Source organism: Salvelinus alpinus, chromosome 7 (genome assembly GCF_045679555.1).
Source record: "Salvelinus alpinus chromosome 7, SLU_Salpinus.1, whole genome shotgun sequence".
NCBI lineage: Eukaryota > Metazoa > Chordata > Actinopteri > Salmoniformes > Salmonidae > Salvelinus > Salvelinus alpinus.
Window position 1 is genome coordinate 2372523 of NC_092092.1, and position 22641 is coordinate 2395163.

Genomic DNA, 22641 nt, shown 5'->3' on the forward strand with positions numbered 1-22641 from the left:
TTTTCTTGTTAATTAAGCATTTCCCATCCTGGAGTCTGAGACCGTATGGCAATCTGTGGGAGAGAAGAGGAATTGATGACAACGTAGCATAAACACTCTAGCTATACAAAACTATCACCGTTACCATCATTTATACCATTTAGGTTTAGCTAGTCATGTTATCCACTGCTAGCTAATAATAATAATAGCTAGCTAGTGTTTAACATTACTTGCTAACACTAATAGCTAGCTACCACAGATTAATGGGGTTAGCTATTTATCAAAATAATACACTAGGTAGTTAGCTAGCTAGTATGTGTTAGTCTTAAAATTGGAACCAATGGTGTGCTGACAAAGGAGGCTAACTAGCTAACCTACCAGCTAGCTAGTTAGAGACAAAAAGTTAGATAACTAGCTCAGTTCAAAAGTTAGATACAGTGGGGAGAACAAGTATTTGATACACTGACAATTTTGCAGGTTTTCCTACTTACAAAGCATGTAGAGGTCTGTAATTTTTATCATAGGTACACTTCAACTGTGAGAGAAGGAATCTAAAACAAAAATCCAGAAAATCACATTGTATGATTTTTAATTAATTCATTTGCATTTTATTGCATGACATAAGTATTTGATACATCAGAAAAGCAGAACTGAATATTTGGTACAGAAACCTTAGTTTGCAATTACAGAGATCATACGTTTCCTGTAGTTCTTGACCAGGTTTGCACACACTGCAGCAGGGATTTTGGCCCACTCCTCCATACAGACCTTCTCCAGATCCTTCAGGTTTCGGGGCTGTCGCTGGGCAATACGGACTTTCGGCTCCCTCCAAAGATTTTCTATTGGGTTCAGGTCTGGAGACTGGCTAGGCCACTCCAGGACCTTGAGATGCTTCTTACGGAGCCACTCCTTAGTTGCCCTGGCTGTGTGTTTCGGGTCGTTGTCATGCTGGAAGACCCAGCCACGACCCATCTTCAATGCTCTTACTGAGGGAAGGAGGTTGTTGGTCAAGATCTCGCGATACATGGCCCCATCCATCCTCCCTTCAATACGGTGCAGTCGTCCTGTCCCCTTTGCAGAAAAGCATCCCCAAAGAATGATGTTTCCACCTCCATGCTTCACGGTTGGGATGGTGTTCTTGGGGTTGTACTCATCCTTCTATTCCTCCAAACACGGCGAGTGGAGTTTAGAGCAAAAAGCTCTATTTTTGTCTCATCAGACCACATGACCTTCTCCCATTCCTCCTCTGGATCATCCAGATGGTCATTGGCAAACTTCAGACGGGCCTGGACCTGCGCTGGCTTGAGCAGGGGGACCTTGCGTGCGCTGCAGGATTTTAATCCATGACGGCGTAGTGTGTTACTAATGGTTTTCTTTGAGACTGTGGTCCCAGCTCTCTTCAGGTCATTGACCAGGTCCTGCCGTGTAGTTCTGGGCTGATCCCTCACATTCCTCATGATCATTGATGCCCCACGAGGTGAGATCTTGCATGGAGCCCCAGACCGAGGGTGATTGACCGTCATCTTGAACTTCTTCCATTTTCTAATAATTGTGCCAACAGTTGTTGCCTTCTCACCAAGCTGCTTGGCTATTGTCCTGTAGCCCATCCCAGCCTTGTACAGGTCTACAATTTATCCCTGATGTCCTTACACAGCTCTCTGGTCTTGGCCATTGTGGAGAGGTTGGAGTCTGTTTGATTGAGTGTGTGGACAGGTGTCTTTTATACAGGTAACGAGTTCAAACAGGTGCAGTTAATACAGGTAATGAGTGGAGAACAGGAGGGCTTCTTAAAGAAAAACTAACAGGTCTGTGAGAGCCGGAATTCTTACTGGTTGGTAGGTGTTCAAATACTTATGTCATGCAATAAAATGCAAATTAATTACTTAAAAATCATACAATGTGATTTTCTGGATTTTTGTTTTAGATTCCGTCTCTCACAGTTGAAGTGTACCTATGATAAAAATGACAGACCTCTACATGCTTTGTAAGTAGGAAAACCTGCAAAATCGGCAGTGTATCAAATACTTGTTCTCCCCACTGTAGCTAGCTAGCTAGCGTGCTAATCCAAAAAAGCTAGCTAAACAACTTGCATGGAAATTCTGTCATGTCGATATTAACTAGCTAGCTGGCAGCTAAAGTTTGCCAGCTAGCTAGCGAACCTAACGAGCCAGCAAACATGTTTTACTAGCTAACTATATCATGCCAAAGTGTCACGCCTGCTCCCACTCACCCTGTCTGGCGCCCAAGGGCCAGGCTGCCCTTCATTACTCACACCTGTCACCATCATTACGCGCAGCAGCGCTCATTGGACTCATCTGGACTCCTTCCCTTTGTTGTTTGCCCCGTCTATAACTGTCTGCTCCCCCATTTGCTCCCTGTGTCAGCATTAACGTCGTTATATGTTCATGTTCAGATGCTGTCCTGTTCTGTTCCATGTCCAGATATATCATTAAATGTTCACTCCCTGTACTTGCTTCTCGTCTCCAGCGTCGATTCTTACATCCAAGAGTATCTTGTACTAAATCGTACAGCAGAATTTCTAAATACATGTGAGGTTTTTACCTAATGCTAGCTAGCTAGCTAGCTAAAGTTGACTAGCTAACTAGGACAGAGGTGCTAGCTAACATGAGCTAGTTAGCTACTTAGCTAGCTGAGCAGCCGGCTAAATAATTCAGCAGAACTTCCGGAACCAGCGAACCACACCAATAATATGACTTGAGATCTTCAGACGAGGCCTTTATTCCTGGAATAAATAAGTGTACCAATGCATCATCTGGGATTCAAACGTGGGGCATCATGGGAGTTGACCATTGGTCTGAAAACAAAACCATTTCTTCTCCTGGTACAGAGCAATGCATCACACCCCAAAAGTGAGAAAATAACAATTGTTTAACTATGCATTTAAGTGTTCAATATCATACGCATTTGTAAGTGCATTTATAAATGCTTAATAGCTGGAGGTAAAATAGTGGCTCACTATTTGGCAAGCACTGACAGGCTATCTCACTATTTGGCAAGCACTGACAGGCTATCTCACTATTTGGCAAGCACTGACTGGCTATCTCGCTATTTGGCAAGCACTGACTGACTATCGAACTAGTTTGACCTATTTATTATAACCCATATATTAAATCGTTTCTAATGCATTTACAAATGATAAAATAACCGTTAATAACAAAATTACAAACCTTTTATAAACCATTTACAAACGGAACATTATTGTGAAGTGTTACCTGATTCGCTCCAGGGTTCGGTGTAATCGTAAAATCGATTCAGAAATGTCTTTTAAACAGTACATGTTAGTAAAGGCAATACAAGTTGAAGTTACATAAATTATCAGGTAAAAAAAACAATTAAAAAAAACAGGATATGAGACATGTGAACTGAGGCGACGCCAGCGGCACGTGACAATACAATACACAGTATGCAGTACAGTATGTCACCACAACACGACACACATTCACTGTCCTCATACACATTCTAGACAACCATCATGGACTTGGGCCAGACACTTGGAAGTGGTAGTCCCTTCCCTGAAATAGCATGCATCACTACAAATAGAAACAAACACAAAATAGACAAAATACGAAATAGACAAAATACGAAATAGACACACAAACAAACAAAAACGTACCATTATATGTTCAAGTAGAGAATCTATTGCCACAATGTTGTCAAAGTACGTTCTGTTGGAGAAAGAGAGAGAATGATAAACTAAGGCTATTGTTGATTGATAAGAGTATATATGATTGATTAGGGTATTGATGATTGATAAGGGTAATGATGATTGATAAGAGTATACATGATTGATTAGGGTATTGATGATTGATAAGGGTAATGATGATTGATAAGGGTAATGATGATTGATAAGAGTAATGATGATTGATAAGGGTATTGATGATTGATAAGGGTAATGGTGATTGATAAGGGTAATGATGATTGTTAAGGGTAATGATGATTGATAAGGGTAATGATGATTGATAAGGGTATTGATGATTGATAAGGGTATTGATAATAAGGGTAATGATGATTGATAAGGGTAATGATGATCGATAAGGATAATAATGATTGATAAAGGTAATGATGATTGATAAGGGTATTGATGATTGATACGGGTAATGATGATTGATAAGGGTAATGATGATTGATAAGGGTATTGATGATAAGGGTAATGATGATTGATAAGGGTATTGATGATTGATAAGGGTAATGATGATTGATAAGGGTAATGATGATTGATAAGGGTATTGATAATAAGGTTAATGATGATTGATAAGGGTATTGATGATTGATAAGGGTAATGATGATTAATAAGAGTATTGATGATAAGGGTAATGATGATTGATAAGGGTATTGATGATTGATAAGGGTAATGATGATTGATAAGAGTATTGATGATAAGGGTAATGATGATTGATAAGGGTATTGATGATTGATAAGGGTAATGATGATTGATAAGGGTATTGATGATAAGGGTATAGATGATTGATAAGGGTATTATTTACGTACAGACAAAGAATCTTAATTTGACCCTTTATATCGCAGGAGGAAAATAATCCTCCAGCAGGAGGATTTGAATGAATATTAAATATTTACAATCCTTACCAGGGGGCAGCTGGAGGCGGTGTTTGTAGGCTATACAGAACAGGACCATACCTACATTGTACCTTAAACTGGGTATAAATACTACAGATTCGGTTCCAACAGGCCCAGACCCAACTCATTGGAATGCTCCCACCCCATGACCCAAACAGCAATTTGTACAATTTATACCTGTCCAATAGCTCACGAGTGGCGTAGCGGTCTAAGGCACTGCATCTCAGTGCTTGAGGCGTCACTACAGACAACCTGGTTCGAATCCAGGATGTATCACAACTGGCCGTGATTGGGAGTCCCATAGGGCGGCGCACAATTGTCCCAGCGTCGTCCGGGTTTGGCCAGTGTAGGCCGTCATTGTAAATAAGACTTTGTTCTTAACTGACTTGCCTAGTTAAATAAAGGTTAGCTATGGTGGTCCTGACAGCGCTTTAAAAAAAGCATCAGGGCCAGGGGGTATTAATCTCTCTTGTCTATCCGTGATTGGACGTTGCACACTGTCTGCCTATTATATGCACTGGAATTACGCGCCTCTTTCGAAGCATGAAGCTGGATGACGGTTCATTGATTTGTGCAGGACACTGACAGTGATTTAATAGGCTAGTTAGTGGACTAGAACTACTGAAATAGGGGCTGTCAACTGAGCCAGACATTCACATCCAAATGTTTTAGATCGAACCCTGCTTTCTGAATTTTTAAACAGATATTAATTTCCATCTCTGTCGTATGAATCGAGTGGCATAGACTGGTGGTTTCCCCTCTACTTGTATGTTGGAACAAACGCATCGCGTCCACTTATAATGTGAAGAAATAATACTTGATCAAACATTTCAAGCTGAACGTTCTTATCTGTTCCATCAGACTCGTTGCGTTTATAGCTTACGCTGGGTGTAACCGATGTGAAATGGCTAGCTAGTTAGCGGTGGTGGGTGGCGCTAATAGCGTTTCAATCAGTGACGTCACTCGCTCTGGGACCTTGAAGTAGTTGTTCCCCTTGCTCTGCAAGGGCCGTGGCTTTTGTGGCGCGATGGGTAACGATGCTTCGAGGGTGGCTGTTGTCGATGTGTGCAGAGGGTCCCTGGTTCAAGGCGAGGAGAGGGACTATACTGCAGGCAATGTTCAGACTGCAGGTCCACTGGGCGTCAGTTCAAGTAGCCAATACAGGTTACAGCGCGTTTCGTGTGAATTCTTATGTGAATTATAATAAATGTACATATTTGTAAAGATGTATTTTTCTCTAGGGACAAATCTATTATTTTATTATACTGTATGTTCAAGGCAAGAGATAAACAGAATAAATGATAAATGGCATCAGCGTTTGTGTGGTCCAGTGTTTACAGCTGCTGAGCCAGGCACACATTATGCCAGAGTCGGCATGAGTTTGATTCCAGTCCATTGCCCTTGGACTCCCCCCTCCCCTCCCTCCCCCCACTGGTCCATCTCTTCAATAAAAGCTCCTAAATTGCAAAAAGAGTGGTACTGCCCTACTTCCTCAAAAATACCTTTAAGAAAGAATAGTAAAAGGCTTGTATAATATAATGATCATACAGTGTGATGACGATATAGGCTAATCCTAATAATATACCATTTAGCAGTGGGAGGATTTAGTCCTAATAATATACCATTTAGTAGTGGAAGGATTTAGTCCTAATAATATACCCTTTAGCAGTGGGAGGATTTAGTCCTAATAATATACAATTTAGTAGTGGGAGGATTTAGTCCTAATAATATACAATTTAGTAGTGGGAGGATTTAGTCCTAATAATATACAATTTAGTAGTGGGATGATTTAGTCCTAATAATATACAATTTAGTAGTGGGAGGATTTAGTCCTAATAATATGCCATTTAGCAGTGGGAGGATTTAGTCCTAATAATATACCATTTAGTAGTGGAAGGATTTAGTCCTAATAATATACCCTTTAGCAGTGGGAGGATTTAGTCCTAATAATATACCATTTAGTAGTGGAAGGATTTAGTCCTAATAATATACCATTTAGCAGTGGGATGATTTAGTCCTAATAATATACAATTTAGTAGTGGGAGGATTTAGTCCTAATAATATACAATTTAGTAGTGGGAGGATTTAGTCCTAATAATATACAATTTAGTAGTGGGATGATTTAGTCCTAATAATATACAATTTAGTAGTGGGAGGATTTAGTCCTAATAATATGCCATTTAGCAGTGGGATGATTTAGTCCTAATAATATACAATTTAGTAGTGGGAGGATTTAGTCCTAATAATATGCCATTTAGCAGTGGGATGATTTAGTCCTAATAATATACAATTTAGTAGTGGGAGGATTTAGTCCTAATAATATACAATTTAGTAGTGGGAGGATTTAGTCCTAATAATATACAATTTAGTAGTGGGATGATTTAGTCCTAATAATATACAATTTAGTAGTGGGAGGATTTAGTCCTAATAATATGCCATTTAGCAGTGGGAGGATTTAGTCCTAATAATATACCATTTAGCAGTGGAAGGATTTAGTCCTAATAATATACCCTTTAGCAGTGGGAGGATTTAGTCCTAATAATATACCATTTAGCAGTGGAAGGATTTAGTCCTAATAATATACCATTTAGCAGTGGGATGATTTAGTCCTAATAATATACAATTTAGTAGTGGGAGGATTTAGTCCTAATAATATACAATTTAGTAGTGGGAGGATTTAGTCCTAATAATATACAATTTAGTAGTGGGATGATTTAGTCCTAATAATATACAATTTAGTAGTGGGAGGATTTAGTCCTAATAATATGCCATTTAGCAGTGGGATGATTTAGTCCTAATAATATACAATTTAGTAGTGGGAGGATTTAGTCCTAATAATATGCCATTTAGCAGTGGGATGATTTAGTCCTAATAATATACAATTTAGTAGTGGGAGGATTTAGTCCTAATAATATACAATTTAGTAGTGGGAGGATTTAGTCCTAATAATATGTCATTTAACAGTGGGAGGATTTAGTCCTAATAATATGCCATTTAGCAGTGGGAGGATTTAGTCGTAATAATATACCATTTAACAGTGGGAGGATTTAGTCCTAATAATATACCATTTAACAGTGGGAGGATTTAGTCCTAATTATATACAATTTAGCAGTGGAAGGATTTAGTCCTAATAATATACCATTTAGTAGTGGAAGGATTTAGTCCTAATAATATACCATTTAGTAGTGGGAGGATTTAGTCCTAATAATATACCATTTAGTAGTGGGAGGATTTAGTCCTAATAATATACCATTTAGTAGTGGGAGGATTTAGTCCTAATAATATGTCATTTAGCAGTGGAAGGATTTAGCCCTAATAATATGTCATTTAGCAGTGGAAGGATTTAGTCCTAATAATATGCCATTTAGCAGTAGGAGGATTTAGTCCTAATAATATGTCATTTAGCAGTGGGAGGATTTAGTCCTAATAATATGTCATTTAGCATTGGAAGGATTTAGCCCTAATAATATGTCATTTAGCAGTGGGAGGATTTAGTCCTAATTATATACCATTTAGCAGTGGGAGGATTTAGTCCTAATAATATACCATTTAGCAGTGGAAGGATTTAGCCCTAATAATATGTCATTTAGCAGTGGAAGGATTTAGCCCTAATAATATACCATTTAGCAGTAGGAGGATTTAGTCCTAATAATATACCATTTAGTAGTGGAAGGATTTAGCCCTAATAATATGTCATTTAGCAGTGGAAGGATTTAGCCCTAATAATATACCATTTAGCAGTAGGAGGATTTAGCCCTAATAATATACCATTTAGTAGTGGAAGGATTTAGTCCTAATAATATGCCATTTAGCAGTAGGAGGATTTAGTCCTAATAATATGCCATTTAGCAGTAGGAGGATTTAGTCCTAATAATATACCATTTAGCAGTAGGAGGATTTAGTCCTAATAATATGCCATTTAGCAGTAGGAGGATTTAGTCCTAATAATATACCATTTAGCAGTAGGAGGATTTAGTCCTAATAATATACCATTTAGCAGTAGGAGGATTTAGCCCTAATAATATACCATTTAGCAGTAGGAGGATTTAGTCCTAATAATATACCATTTAGCAGTAGGAGGATTTAGTCCTAATAATATACCATTTAGCAGTGGGAGGATTGTAACATTAACATATGGTTGCGGCAAAGTGCCAGATTCTCGAATGACCAAATGATTATCTCATGATTAAAGAGACAGGGTTGGCATGAATAGCAGGAGTGGGGATAGTGAAACCAGCTGTTCGACAAGCTGTCCAATCAGCTGTCAATCAACTGATGGCCCAAAATCAGCTCATCAACTCATCGCCAGGGAAACACGAGCAGTAACCTTTTCATAGGTTTTCACACCTTTCCTTATGTGACAATGGATAGGCTATCAGGTAGCCTACAGAATGTAGCCTATTGGAATATCATTAAATAAAAAGGGGGCCTTTTGTAACCATTGATGACACTAGAGTATTGCCAGCGGATGTTAAACCATCCAATACGAGCTAAATTCACACACAACAGATCTCAATAGCAACCATTATTGGTGACCTCATTTACCGCTCCCTATGATGTCGGTGTTACCTCTTAGTCCTGCTTGCAACCAAATCCTTTCAGGATACGTTGGCCGTCTGGTTGGTAATATCATCGGAAACAACTTTTTGAACAGACCAAGAGTGGATTTATCTATTTTGACAAGCGTTCCGTACAATTGAAATAAAGCATTTACTCGGTTTCGTGTGCCCTCCCCCCCTCCCCCGCCCCCGCAAGGTCCGAGCCAGTATATGCCGTAGGTCAGAGGGAAACATGTGCAGTTAGATTATTTTTTGCTGAGAGAAACATTTTCTGTTTTAGAGCTAACTTCCTGTCATTCAAAAAAAAATGTGTCATGGCTTACGATGTGTTCTATGCTATCTGGGATGCCAGCCCTCCCAAAGCTCGTGCCCCCCCCCCGCCCCTAGACCAGTGGGTGTATCCCTGTACTGTCCATATTTGAAATGTGTAACTAAATCAATTCAATGAGGGGGGGGGTAATCTGTGCCAGAAGGGCATTCGCCGTAATCGAACCGACGGCCTGTATGTGCACACTAAAGGCAGCAGCCCTAACCACTAGACCACCCCAGGCCACGATCAAACTACATTTTGACAGTTGATTTGTAACCGTAGGTTCCCTAGAAACCTTCAGTTGGTCTCTTTTTCGATAATATATACTGTAGATCAGGGCTCTTCAACCCTGTTCCTGGAGAGATACCATCCTGTAAGTTTTAACTCCAACCCTGTTCCTGGAGAGCTACCCTCCTGTAGGTTTTAACTCCAACCCTGTTCCTGGAGAGGTACCCTCCTGGAGGTTTTAACTCCAACCCTTTTCCTGGAGAGGTACCCTCCTGTAGGTTTTAACTCCAACCCTGTTCCTGGAGAGATACCCTCCTGGAGGTTTTAACTCCAACCCTGTTCCTGGAGAGGTACCCTCCTGTAGGTTTTAACTCCAACCCTGTTCCTGGAGAGATACCCTCCTGAAGGTTTTAACTCCAACCCTGTTCCTGGAGAGGTACCCTCCTGTAGGTTTTAACTCCAACCCTGTTCCTGGAGAGATACCCTCCTGGAGGTTTTAACTCCAACCCTGTTCCTGGAGAGATACCCTCCTGGAGGTTTTAACTCCAACCCTGTTCCTGGAGAGAAACCCTCCTGTAGGTTTTAACTCCAACCCTGTTCCTGGAGAGAAACCCTCCTGTAGGTTTTAACTCCAACCCTGTTCCTGGAGAGATACCCTCCTGGAGGTTTTAACTCCAACCCTGTTCCTGGAGAGAAACCCTCCTGTAGGTTTTAACTCCAACCCTGTTCCTGGAGAGATACCCTCCTGTTGGTTTTCACTCCAACCCTAATCTAGTCACCTGATTCTAATAATTAGGTGGTTGATAAACTGAACCAGGTTAGTTACAACTGGGGTTGGAGTGAAAACCTACAGGAGGTCAGCTCTCCAGGAACAGGGTTGGAGTTAAAACCTACAGGGTAACCCTCCAGGAACAGGGTTGGACAGCCCTGCTGTAGATTTTTTTTAAATCATGGGCTTTGATGAACCATTGCTATAGCCTACTGCAGAGCTGCATGTTGGAGAGACTTGACACTTGTATGTCGTAGCCTAGTGGAGACCAATATATACATTATGTTATTAAGCTATATAAAACAATGTGCATGGCTGCATTTCAGAAACACTTTTGTACATTTAAATGTTGCAGTAATTCGACCTAGGCCTAGCGTTTGAGCAAGTGAGAAACAGGATGATTTTGATATCAAGCCCTGATCCCAATGACTCAACTGCCCTCCCCCCCGCCCCGCATGGAGAGAAAGACCACTGCTCATTTTGTAGCAGCAGGAAAATTATCCGCGACAAAAAGAGTGATCAAGTTAAAATCCGACATCTGTACATGTGCCTGCTACTAACAAGACAGAAGTGGCACTTGCTTTGACATTTCTAGTAGGAAAAGTCATTGAGACAATCTTACTTTGACATTTCTAGTAGGAAAAGTCATTGAGACAATCTTACTTTGACACTTCTAGTAGAAAGTCATTGAGCTCAGTCTGTTTGGCGAGGCCTCTGCACACCTGGGGGGGGGTACCAAACAACACATCAGATGTTCAGCTTTCAAACTAACGCCAACGATGGCATGCTAACAGTTCGTTAGCACTTTGTTTATGTGTCAACAGCAGGATTACAGCGTGAGCGAGAGAGGGGGGGAGAGAAAGAGGGAGAGACAGTGCGAGAGAGAGAGAGAGAAACACAATTGCCTTAAATCAGTGCAGACTGCTGTAACAAAATTGTGTTTTTTTGTGGACAGACAGAAACGTGAGAGAAACCCACTGTGACCCAGGATGCATTGGGACACTGTACTTTTCCCACGTAGGTACAAACCACAAGGCTCCACAGGCCATAATGACGTCCCTTGGGGGTCAAGTGTAAAAAGGCTTTAGGGTTGATTAGACTGAGACCTACCGGTAAACCTAGTCACAGGGGAGTTCTGCTTCACACAAACAACACCAGGAGAACACAACCCGGGACAAACACACACACACATATGCAATTGTACTATGAGCGTTATTTGAGCCAATGAAGTATTGAAACACAACAGTAGGTTATCGTGTTCACGGCAGACACAACCCTATCCCAATGACTACATGCTACTTATCTAGCATTTATCAAGAGTGTGTTATCAAGGATTTATCAAGAGTGTGTTATCTAGCATTTATCAAGAGTGTGTTATCAAGCATTTATCAAGAGTGTGTTATCAAGCATTTATCAAGAGTTTGTTATCAAGCATTTATCAAGAGTGTTATCAAGGATTTATCAAGAGTGTGTTATCAAGCATTTATCAAGAGTGTGTTATCAAGCATTTATCAAGTGTGTTATCAAGCATTTATCAAGAGTGTGTTATCAAGTATTTATCAAGAGTGTGTTATCAAGCATTTATCAAGAGTGTGTTATCAAGTATTTATCAAGAGTGTGTTATCAAGCATTTATCAAGAGTGTGTTATCTAGCATTTATCAAGAGTGTGTTATCTAGCATTTATCAAGAGTGTGTTATCTAGCATTTATCAAGAGTGTGTTATCAAGGATTTATCAAGAGTGTGTTATCTAGCATTTATCAAGAGTGTGTTATCTAGCATTTATCAAGAGTGTGTTATCTAGCATTTATCAAGAGTGTGTTATCAAGCATTTATCAAGAGTGTGTTATCAAGCATTTATCAAGAGTGTGTTATCAAGCATTTATCAAGAGTGTGTTATCAAGCATTTATCAAGAGTTTGTTATCAAGCATTTATCAAGAGTATTATCAAGGATTTATCAAGAGTGTGTTATCAAGCATTTATCAAGAGTGTGTTATCAAGCATTTATCAAGTGTGTTATCAAGCATTTATCAAGAGTGTGTTATCAAGTATTTATCAAGAGTGTGTTATCAAGCATTTATCAAGAGTGTGTTATCAAGTATTTATCAAGAGTGTGTTATCAAGCATTTATCAAGAGTGTGTTATCAAGCATTTATCAAGAGTGTGTTATCAAGCATTTATCAAGAGTGTGTTATCAAGCATTTATCAAGAGTGTGTTATCAAGCATTTATCAAGAGTGTGTTATCAAGCATTTATCAAGAGTTTGTTATCAAGCATTTATCAAGAGTTTGTTATCAAGAATTTATCAAGAGTTTGTTTTCAAGCATTTATCAAGAGTTTGTTATCTAGCATTTATCAAGAGTGTGTTATCAAGCATTTATCAAGAGTGTTATCAAGCATTTATCAAGAGTGTTATCAAGCATTTATCAAGAGTGTGTTATCAAGCATTTATCAAGAGTTTGTTATCTAGCATTTATCAAGAGTATGTTATCTAGCATTTATCAAGCGTGTTATCAAGCATTTATCAAGAGTGTTATCAAGCATTTATCAAGAGTGTTATCAAGCATTTATCAAGTGTTATCAAGCATTTATCAAGAGTGTTATCAAGCATTCATCAAGAGTGTTATCAAGCATTTATCAAGAGTGTGTTATCAAGCATTTATCAAGAGTGTTATCAAGCATTTATCAAGAGTGTTATCAAGCATTTATCAAGAGTGTTATCAAGCATTTATCAAGAGTGTTATCAAGCATTTATCAAGAGTGTGTTATCTAGCATTTATCAAGAGTGTTATCAAGCATTTATCAAGAGTGTTATCAAGCATTTATCAAGAGTGTGTTATCAAGCATTTATCAAGAGTGTTATCAAGCATTTATCAAGAGTGTGTTATCTAGCATTTATCAAGAGTGTGTTTTAAAGCATTAGTCAAGTGTGTTACCAGGCATTTATCAAGAGTGTGTTATCAAAGCAATTGTAACCAAATACACCTGAGACATCACATACGGAAACGTTTCCTTAACTGTCTGATGAAAAGACCAAGTTCAATAATCCAATGCTCACCTGTACTTGGTGAATAGCTACAGATGCCCATGCTAAACTCGCCGTTGCAACCTTTTAAAAGGAAAGAAGAAAACATATTTTTAATTTTTTTATTTGAAAAAGGGAAAATGCACATCAATTAACATTTCTGTAAATGTTCCCGATTTAGCCAGCTGGCTATTTTTCATCTGTAGTCCCTGGGCAGATAGATTAAAAACACATAGCATCATCAACATTTAGCATTTTTTTTAAATATTAAAAAAAAATAAAAGTCCCAAGTTCCAGAAGAAAGAGGTAAAAAATAATTACAGTAAAATAAAATAAATAAAAGGTAACATGTTTTTGAAATTTGACAGTAGGGGTATTTATTAATATACACATAAAGCAAACTATCACATGAATATGGGTAACGTTTATCATATAACGAGTATTCTTAGTAACCCATGTCTTTCCTCATTCTGTGTGTTTATCCAACCTAATGCCCTCTCTGAATAACGCCTGCGACGTAATATCCCAGTAGGCAAAACTAGTTGAAAAGATGTCATTACAACGAGAACACGTTGACGTACTTATAATGTCCTTACAACCATCTTGTCCCACTGGGTAATCTAATACTTAAACCCCTCAGTGCCTGCCATCTATTCATGTCTCTGATTGGCTCATTAGCAGCTAATAGCAAAGTCTTCAGGGACTAACTACTGCTCACCTTATTAACTAATGGAAAAGGGGGAATAACTAATCAGTTGTACAACTGAATGCATTCAACTGAAATGTGTCTTCCGCATTTAACCCAACCCCTCTGAATCAGAGAGGTGCGGGAGGCTGCCTTAATCGACATCCACGTCTTCGGCGCCCGGGGAACAGTGGGTTTAACAGCCTTGTTCAGGGGCAGAACGACAGATTTTTACCTTGTCGGCACGGGGATTCGAACCAGCAACCTTTTGGTTACTGGCTCAACTTTCTAACCACTAGGCTACCTTACAAAACTTTGGTCTGATCCTCGGGGACTCACTACTGCTCTCTTTATGACCTCCTAATGGCGCTATTACAGGAAGGCATTGCCTAGCCCTCGACAGTCATACGCTCTGTTCACACAGACAGGCTTGGTGTGTGTGTGTGTTTGTGTCTGTGCATGTATGCCTGCGTGTGTTCGTGTTAGTGTGTCTGTGTGTTCATGTGTGCATGTACCTCCTGGTTGCTGGTATCGAAGGGCTCGTTGCCCCGGTTCCGATGCAGCTCCAGGATAGCTATGAGGTCACCGATGGAAGTGAGGATGGGGAGGCACAGGACAGAGTGAACATGGATCCCTGAGTCTGAGTCCTGACCTGTGCCTTCTGGGAAACGCTGGTCCTGTTGAGAGAGAGAGAGAGAGAGAATTCTCTCAGGGGCGGGGAGTGAAACAGGGCTGCCCAATAAGTCCAACATTATTTAACATCTACATTAATGAATTGGCAAAAACATTAGAAGAATCGGCAGCACCTGGTATCACCCTACACAACACTGAAATCAAGTGTCTGCTGTACGCAGATGACCTGGTGCTGCTGTCTCCCACTAAAGAGGGGTTACAGCAACACCTAGATCATCTTCACAGGTTCTGTCAGACTTGGGCTCTGACCATTAACCTAAAAAAAACAAATATAATGATATTCCAAAAAAGGTCCGGAAATAAGGATGACAAATATAAATTCTATTTGGACACAGTTCTATTAGAACACACCAAAAACTACACATATCTAGGACTAAATATCAGCAACACAGGTAGCTTTCACATGGCTGTGAATGAGCTGAGAGACAAAGCAAGAAGAGCATTCTATGCCATTAAAAGGAACATCAAAATTGAAATTCCAATTAGAATCTGGCTCAAAATTTTTCAATCAGTTATAGAACCAATTGCTCTATATGGCAGTGAGGTATGGGGTCCACTCTCTAATAATGAATTTACTAAATGGGACAAACATCCAATTGAAGTATTGCATGCAGAGTTTTGCAAGACTGTATTGCAAGTACAAAGAAAAACTCCAAATAACGCATGTAGGGCAGAATTGGGCCAATATCCCCTCCTCATTCGAATAGAAAAAAGAGCCATCAAATTTTACAACCATCTAAAAACAAGTGACCCTAAAACATTCCATCACACAGCTCTACAATGTCAAGAGATGAAACCAGAGAAGAGTCCCCTCAGCCAGCTGGTTCTGAGGCTCAGTTCACCAACCCAAACCAACCCCACAGAGCCTCGGGACAGCCCTCAGAAAATCTGGCCCAACCAAATCATCACAAAACAAAAAGAAAAATATATAACCTATTGGAAAGACACCACAAAAAATCCAAGTAAACTTCAATGCTATTTGGCTCTAAACAGACAGTACATGGTGGCAGACTATCTGACCACTGTGACTGATAGAAAACTGAGGAAAACATTGACTAGGTACAGACTCAGTGAGCACAGTCTGGCTATAGAGACCGGTCGTCACAGACAAACCTGGCTGCCCAGAGAGGACAGGCTGTGCTCACTCTGCTCCAGGGGAGAGGTAGAGACAGAAGTGCATTTCCTACTACACTGTGACAAATACTCAGACCTAAGAGCATATTTCTTTCCCAAAATTATAATTCAATACAAAGAATTTGAAACTATAAAAGATGAAGAAAAATTCAAATATTTATTGGGTGAAAAGCCAAAATGTGCAGTTTTGGCAGCCAAATATGTGTCCTCCTGCCACAGCCTGAGGGACAGCCAGTGAAAAATGCAAAGTAATGTTGATAATATTTCCCATTTAGCTTAGTTTTGTTTTGTCTTTCGTACCAGGTCATGTGTCTTCTCAGTCATGTTGAGACTGGTCTACTACTGTTGCTTTAATGTATTGTTGTTCTGATTAATATTGTTGTTGTAGCTGTTATTAATGGTAATCCCATGTCCACTACTACTATTATTATTGCTGTTAGTACCACCATTTATTTATATATAAATATATATATATTTTGTGTATATATATACATATATATTTTATTTAAATTTTTCGATATGTATACTTTGACAATGTAAGTAATAATAACTTGCCATGTCAATAAAGTCAATTGAATTGAATTGAATTGAGAGAGAGAGAGAGAGAGAGAGAGAGAGAGAGAGAGAGAGAGAGAGAGAGAGAGAGAGAGAGAGAGAGAGAGAGAGAGAGAGAGAGAGAGAGAGAGAGAGAGAGAGAGAGAGAGAGAGAGAGAGAGAGAGAGAGAGAGAGAGAGAGAGAGAGAGAGAGAGAGAGAGATTAGAATCTAAAGGTCAAGGGTTAAGGGGCAGGTGTTAAAGGGTGGTGAGGATGAGAAGGTAAAGGACAGAGTGAATCCCTGAATATCCTGCACACACACAGATGTCAGGGGTTATGAGGTCAAAGCATCTGAAATATAACCAAATACTTTGGAACATTTGATTTATCCTGCATTAGGGTTAGGGCTTTTTTTTAGGTTAGGGTTATGTATATTTATAATACTCTGAATCTCAACCCTCTCTAACAGCGTTTTGGGTTATGTATATTTATAATACTCTGAATATCAGCCCTGTGATGTCCTCTCTAACAGCGTTTTGGGTTATGTATATTTATAACATGTTGAGTCTCACCCCTGTGATGTCCTCTACTAACAGTGTTTTGGGTTAGGTATATTTATATTACTCTGAATCTCACCCCTGTGATGTCCTCTACTAACAGTGTTTAGGGTTAAGTATATTTATAACATGTTGAGTCTCACCCCTGTGATGTCCTCTACTAACAGTGTTTAGGGTTAGGTATATTTATAACATGTTGAATCTCACCCCTGTGATGTCCTCTACTAACAGTGTTTTGGGTTAGGTATATTTATAACATGTTGAATCTCACCCCTGTGATGTCCTCTACTAACAGTGTTTAGGGTTAAGTATATTTATAACATGTTGAGTCTCACCCCTGTGATGTCCTCTACTAACAGTGTTTTGGGTTAGGTATATTTATAACATGTTGAATCTCACCCCTGTGATGTCCTCTACTAACAGTGTTTAGGGTTATGTATATTTATAACATGTTGAGTCTCACCCCTGTGATGTCCTCTACTAACAGTGTTTTGGGTTAGGTATATTTATATTACTCTGAATCTCACCCCTGTGATGTCCTCTACTAACAGTGTTTAGGGTTAAGTATATTTATAACATGTTGAGTCTCACCCCTGTGATGTCCTCTACTAACAGTGTTTTGGGTTAGGTATATTTATAACATGTTGAATCTCACCCCTGTGATGTCCTCTACTAACAGTGTTTTGGGTTAGGTATATTTATAACATGTTGAATCTCACCCCTGTGATGTCCTCTACTAACAGTGTTTTGCGTGTTGTGGCCACGTGCGCGGCGATGGTGGTCCCAAACGTGATCGGGCCAGCTGGGATGAGGGTGGGAGGACCGTCCTCAGCCACCGGCGGTTTAAACAAACACACACTCTGACGAGAGACCATAGAGAGAGAGATAAACATGGGATACACTCAATCAGGAAGGGCCAGAGAGAGAGAGATGAACATGGGATACACTCAATCAGGAAGGACCAGAGAGAGAGAGACATAAACATGGGATACACTCAATCAGTCACTTTCTATACACTACATCCTGTTAGTCATTAACAGATGAACTAACACACTCTGAGATGATAGATGACTCACTTAAACGTACAATCTGCAATATTTTCATTTCAATTAATGATGTACACACATTTATTATTGAGGATACAGTGGTTTGCTTAAGTATTCACCCCCCTTTGGCATTTTTCCTATTTTGTTGTCTTACAACCTGGAATTAAAATATTTTTTTTTTTTAGGTTTAAATCATTTGATTTACACAACATGCCTACCACTTTGAAGATGCTAAATATTTTTTATTGTGAAACAAACAAGAAATAAGACAAAAAAACGGAAAACTTGAGCGTGCATAACTATTCACCCCCCAAAGTCAATACTTTGTAGAGCCACCTTTTGCAGCAATTACAGCTGCAAGTCTCTTGGGGTATGTCTCTATAAGCTTGGCACATCTAGCCACTGGGATTTTTGCCCATTCTTCAAGGCAAAACTGCTCCAGCTCCTTCAAGTTGGATGGGTTCTGCTGGTGTACAGCAATCTTTAAGTCATAACCCAGATTCTCAATTGGATTGAGGTCCGGGCTTTGATTAGGCCATTCCAAGACATTTAAATGTTTCCCCTTAAACCACTCAAGTGTTGCTTTAGCAGTATGCTTAGGGTCATTGTCCTACTGGAAGGCGAACCTCCGTCCCAGTCTCAAATCTCTGGAAGGCTGAAACAGGTTTCCCTGAAGAATTTCCCTGTAATTAGCGCTATCCATCATTCCATCAATTCTGACTAGTTTCCCGGTCCCTGACGATTAAAAACATCCACACAGCATAATGCTGCCACCACCATGCTTCACTATGGGGATGGTATTCTCGGGGTGATGAGAGGTGTTGGATTTGCGCCAGACATAGCGTATTCCTTGATGGCCAGAAATCTAAATTTTTGTCTCATCTGACCAGAGTATCCTTTTCCATATGTTTGGGGAGTCTCCCACATGCCTTTTGGCAAACACACATATTTTTTTCTTTAAGCAATGGCTTTTTTTCTGGCCTCTTCCGTAAAGCCCAGCTCTATGGAGTGTACGGCTTAAAATGGTCCTATGGACAGATACTCCAATCTCCGCTGTGGAGATTTGTAACGCCTTCAGGGTTATCTTTGGTCTCTTTGTTGCCTCTCTTATTAATGCCCTCCTTGCCTGGGCTGTGAGTTTTGGTGGGCGGCCCTCTCTTGGCAGGTTTGTTGTGGTGCCATATTCTTTCCATTTTTTAATAATGGATTTAATAGTGGGATGTTCAAAGTTTCAGATATTTGTTTATAACCCAACCCTGATCTGTACTTCTCCACAACTTTGTCCCTGACCTGTTTGGAGAGCTCCTTGGTATTCATGATGCTGCTTGCTTGGTGGTGCCTCTTGCTTGGTGGTGATGCAGACTCTGGGGCCTTTCAGAACAGGTGTAAATATACTGAGATCATGTGACAGATCATGTGACACTTATGTGACACTTAGATTGCACACAGATGGGCTTTATCTAATTAATTATGTGACTTCTGAAGGTAATTATTTGCACCAGATCTTATTTAGGGGCTTCAGAGAGGGGGTGAAAACATATGCACGCACCACTTTTCAGTTTTTTTAATGTAAAATAAAAAAAGTAATTTCACTGGACTATTTTGTGTATGTCCATTACATGAAATCCAAATAAAAATCAATTTAAATTACAGGTTGTAATGCAACAAAATAGGAAAAATGCCAAGGGGGATGAATACTTTTACAAGGCACTGTATATAGTACATTGTAAATTCTTTATTAATTACGGATTGGGGCTTTTAACACTCCTCACTCACTAGACTATATCAGTGGAGCTCAGAGTAGTTGATCTGTGCTCCTCGCCAGAATATATTGTATGTGGTTTACTTACATTGTTACATTCTCCCATGAAATAAAGGGCAAATCCATCTGCTTTCGTGGCTGATTAAAGACAAGAGATAAGAGAAAAGTTACCATCTGTAGTTCCACAGATGGTGTGGTGTACAGTATCTGCTGTGCGTGTGCGCGTGTGTGTGTGTGTGTGTGTGTGTGTGTGTGTGTGTGTGTGTGTGTGTGTGTGTGTGTGTGTGTGTGTGTGTGTGTGTGTGTGTGTGTGTGTGTGTGTGTGTGTGTTACGTGGTGGAGCGCAGGGCGAGCAGTGCACAGCCTGTCACATCCAATCCTCCCACGCCTCATCAGGGCACTGCGGCAATGTCACAGTCTTCTACTAGCACGTATGCCCGCCCGCCCGCTCACACACACAAAACACACACACAAAACACACACACACACACACACACACAGAAACACAGAACACACACACACAAAACACACACACAGAAACACACACACACACACATAAACACAGAACAAACACAGACACAAAACACACACACACACACACACACACACACACACACACACACACACACACACACACACACACACACACACACACACACACACACACACACACACACACACACACACACACACACACACAGCTTCCCTGCATTAAAGTTCCCGGCCACAAGGAGCACCGCCTCTGGATGAGCATTTTCCTGTTTGCTTATGTCGGTATACAGCTGGTTGAGTGCGGTCTTAGTGCCAGCATCGGTTTGTGGTGGTAAGTAGACAGCTACGAAAAAAACACTCTTGGTAGATAGTGTGGTCTACAGCTTATCATGAGATACTCTACCTCAGGCGAGCAAAACCTTGAGACTTCCTTATATATCGTGCACCAGCTGTTGTTTACATAAATGCATAGGCCCTTGCCCCGTGTCTTACCAGAGGCTGCTGTTCTGTCCTGCCGATACAGCGTACAACCCGCCAGCTGTATGTTCTTAATGTCGTCGTTCATCCTCGACTCGGTGAAACACGAGATATTACAGTTCGGGAAGGAATTTCATCTCGGGAATTTGAACAAGCAACCTTTTAGGTTACTGGCCGAACACTCTCTTAACCGGTAGGCTAGACTACCTGCTTTTACTTCCTGCTTTTATATCCTGCTTTTACTTCCTGCTTTTACTTCCTGCTTTTACTTCCTGCTTTAGGTCGAAAATATACAGACTGAGACAACGTCGTCACAAATCTGGGACCGGCGCCGTTGCAAAGTGTTATGGGATATTAGAATCCCGTTGTCTTAACCTTTGTTATCTTCAATGGGTACACATGTAATAGCTGCCTGTCCACCCATTATGCCACCATTGACTTGAATGGGGATGCCCGTTCTATACAATGTATTTCTATGGTATGGTTAGTGTCAGCTTAGCCTGGTCCCAGATCTGTTTGTGTTGTCATGCCGAACGTGACCAACAATGGACCATTGGAATTGGCAAGAAAACAAACAGATCTGGGACCAGGTGAAACTGTCTTCAGTATGAGATGTCATGAAGTAGTGAAGAGAGGATATGAAAAGGCAGATTACCCTGCTAACCCTTACCCACCCGGTGTGTGTGTGTGTGTGTGTGTGTGTGTGTGTGTGTGTGTGTGTGTGTGTGTATGTGTGTGTATGTGTGTGTGTGTGTGTGTGTGTGTGTGTGTGTGTGTGTGTGTGTGTGTGTGTGTGTGTGTGTGTGTGTGTGTGTGTGTGTGTGTGTGTGTGTGTGTGTGTGTGTGTGTGTGTGTGTGTGTGTGTGTGTGTGTGTGAGTGTGAGTGTGTGTGTGTGTGAATGTATGTGTGTGCTATGTGTGACTGTATGTGTGTGTGTGTGTGTGTGTGTGTGTGTGTGTGTGTGTGTGTGTGTGTGTGTGTGTGTGTGTGTGTGTGTGTGTGTGTGTGTGTGTGTGTGTGAGTGACCCACCTGTTTTGATGATGGTACACAGGTCATAGAGCAGCAGCTTTGTGTCTCCCTCAGTGTCCAGACGCTGTTCCAGACAGCTGGTGAGGTCACACACCACCTTCTGCATGTTACTGTCCTGGTACTGCTGGACACCAGAGACACACACGTTACACACACACACACACACCACCTTCTGCATGTTCCTGTCCTGGTACTGCTAGACACCAGAGACACAAACGTTACACACACACACACACACACACACACACACACACACACACACACCACCTTCTGCATGTTCCTGTCCTGGTACTGCTAGACACCAGAGACACAAACGTTACACACACACACACACACCACCTTCTGCATGTTCCTGTCCTGGTACTGCTAGACACCAGAGACACAAACGTTACACACACACACACACACCACCTTCTGCATGTTCCTGTCCTGGTACTGCTAGACACCAGAGACACAAACGTTACACACACACACACACACCACCTTCTGCATGTTCCTGTCCTGGTACTGCTAGACACCAGAGACACAAACGTTACACACACACACACACACCACCTTCTGCATGTTCCTGTCCTGGTACTGCTAGACACCAGAGACACAAACGTTACACACACACACACCATGCACCACCTTCTGCATGTTACTGTCCTGGTACTGCTAGACACCAGAGACACAAACGTTACACACACACACACACACCACCTTCTGCATGTTCCTGTCCTGGTACTGCTAGACACCAGAGACACAAACGTTACACACACAC

General features: G+C 40.6%; 2 protein-coding genes across 2 annotated transcripts in view; one reads left to right on the forward strand and one right to left on the reverse strand.

Annotated features, from left to right (window-relative positions):
• Positions 1-22641, forward strand: part of LOC139580328 (calcium uniporter protein, mitochondrial-like) — a 518594-nt gene that overhangs the window by 230271 nt on the left and 265682 nt on the right. The gene's annotated exons all lie outside the window — the stretch shown is intronic.
• The window catches only part of LOC139580326 (cAMP and cAMP-inhibited cGMP 3',5'-cyclic phosphodiesterase 10A-like), a 159329-nt gene that overhangs the window by 50340 nt on the left and 86348 nt on the right, over positions 1-22641 (reverse strand). The window contains exons 4-10 of the mRNA XM_071408878.1: positions 21879-21999; positions 19967-20016; positions 17790-17930; positions 14667-14828; positions 13500-13550; positions 11105-11163; positions 3614-3665 (exon numbers count right to left, since the gene is read on the reverse strand). Coding sequence (XP_071264979.1) covers positions 3614-3665; positions 11105-11163; positions 13500-13550; positions 14667-14828; positions 17790-17930; positions 19967-20016; positions 21879-21999 — 636 coding nt within the window. The remainder of the gene's footprint in view (positions 1-3613; positions 3666-11104; positions 11164-13499; positions 13551-14666; positions 14829-17789; positions 17931-19966; positions 20017-21878; positions 22000-22641) is intronic.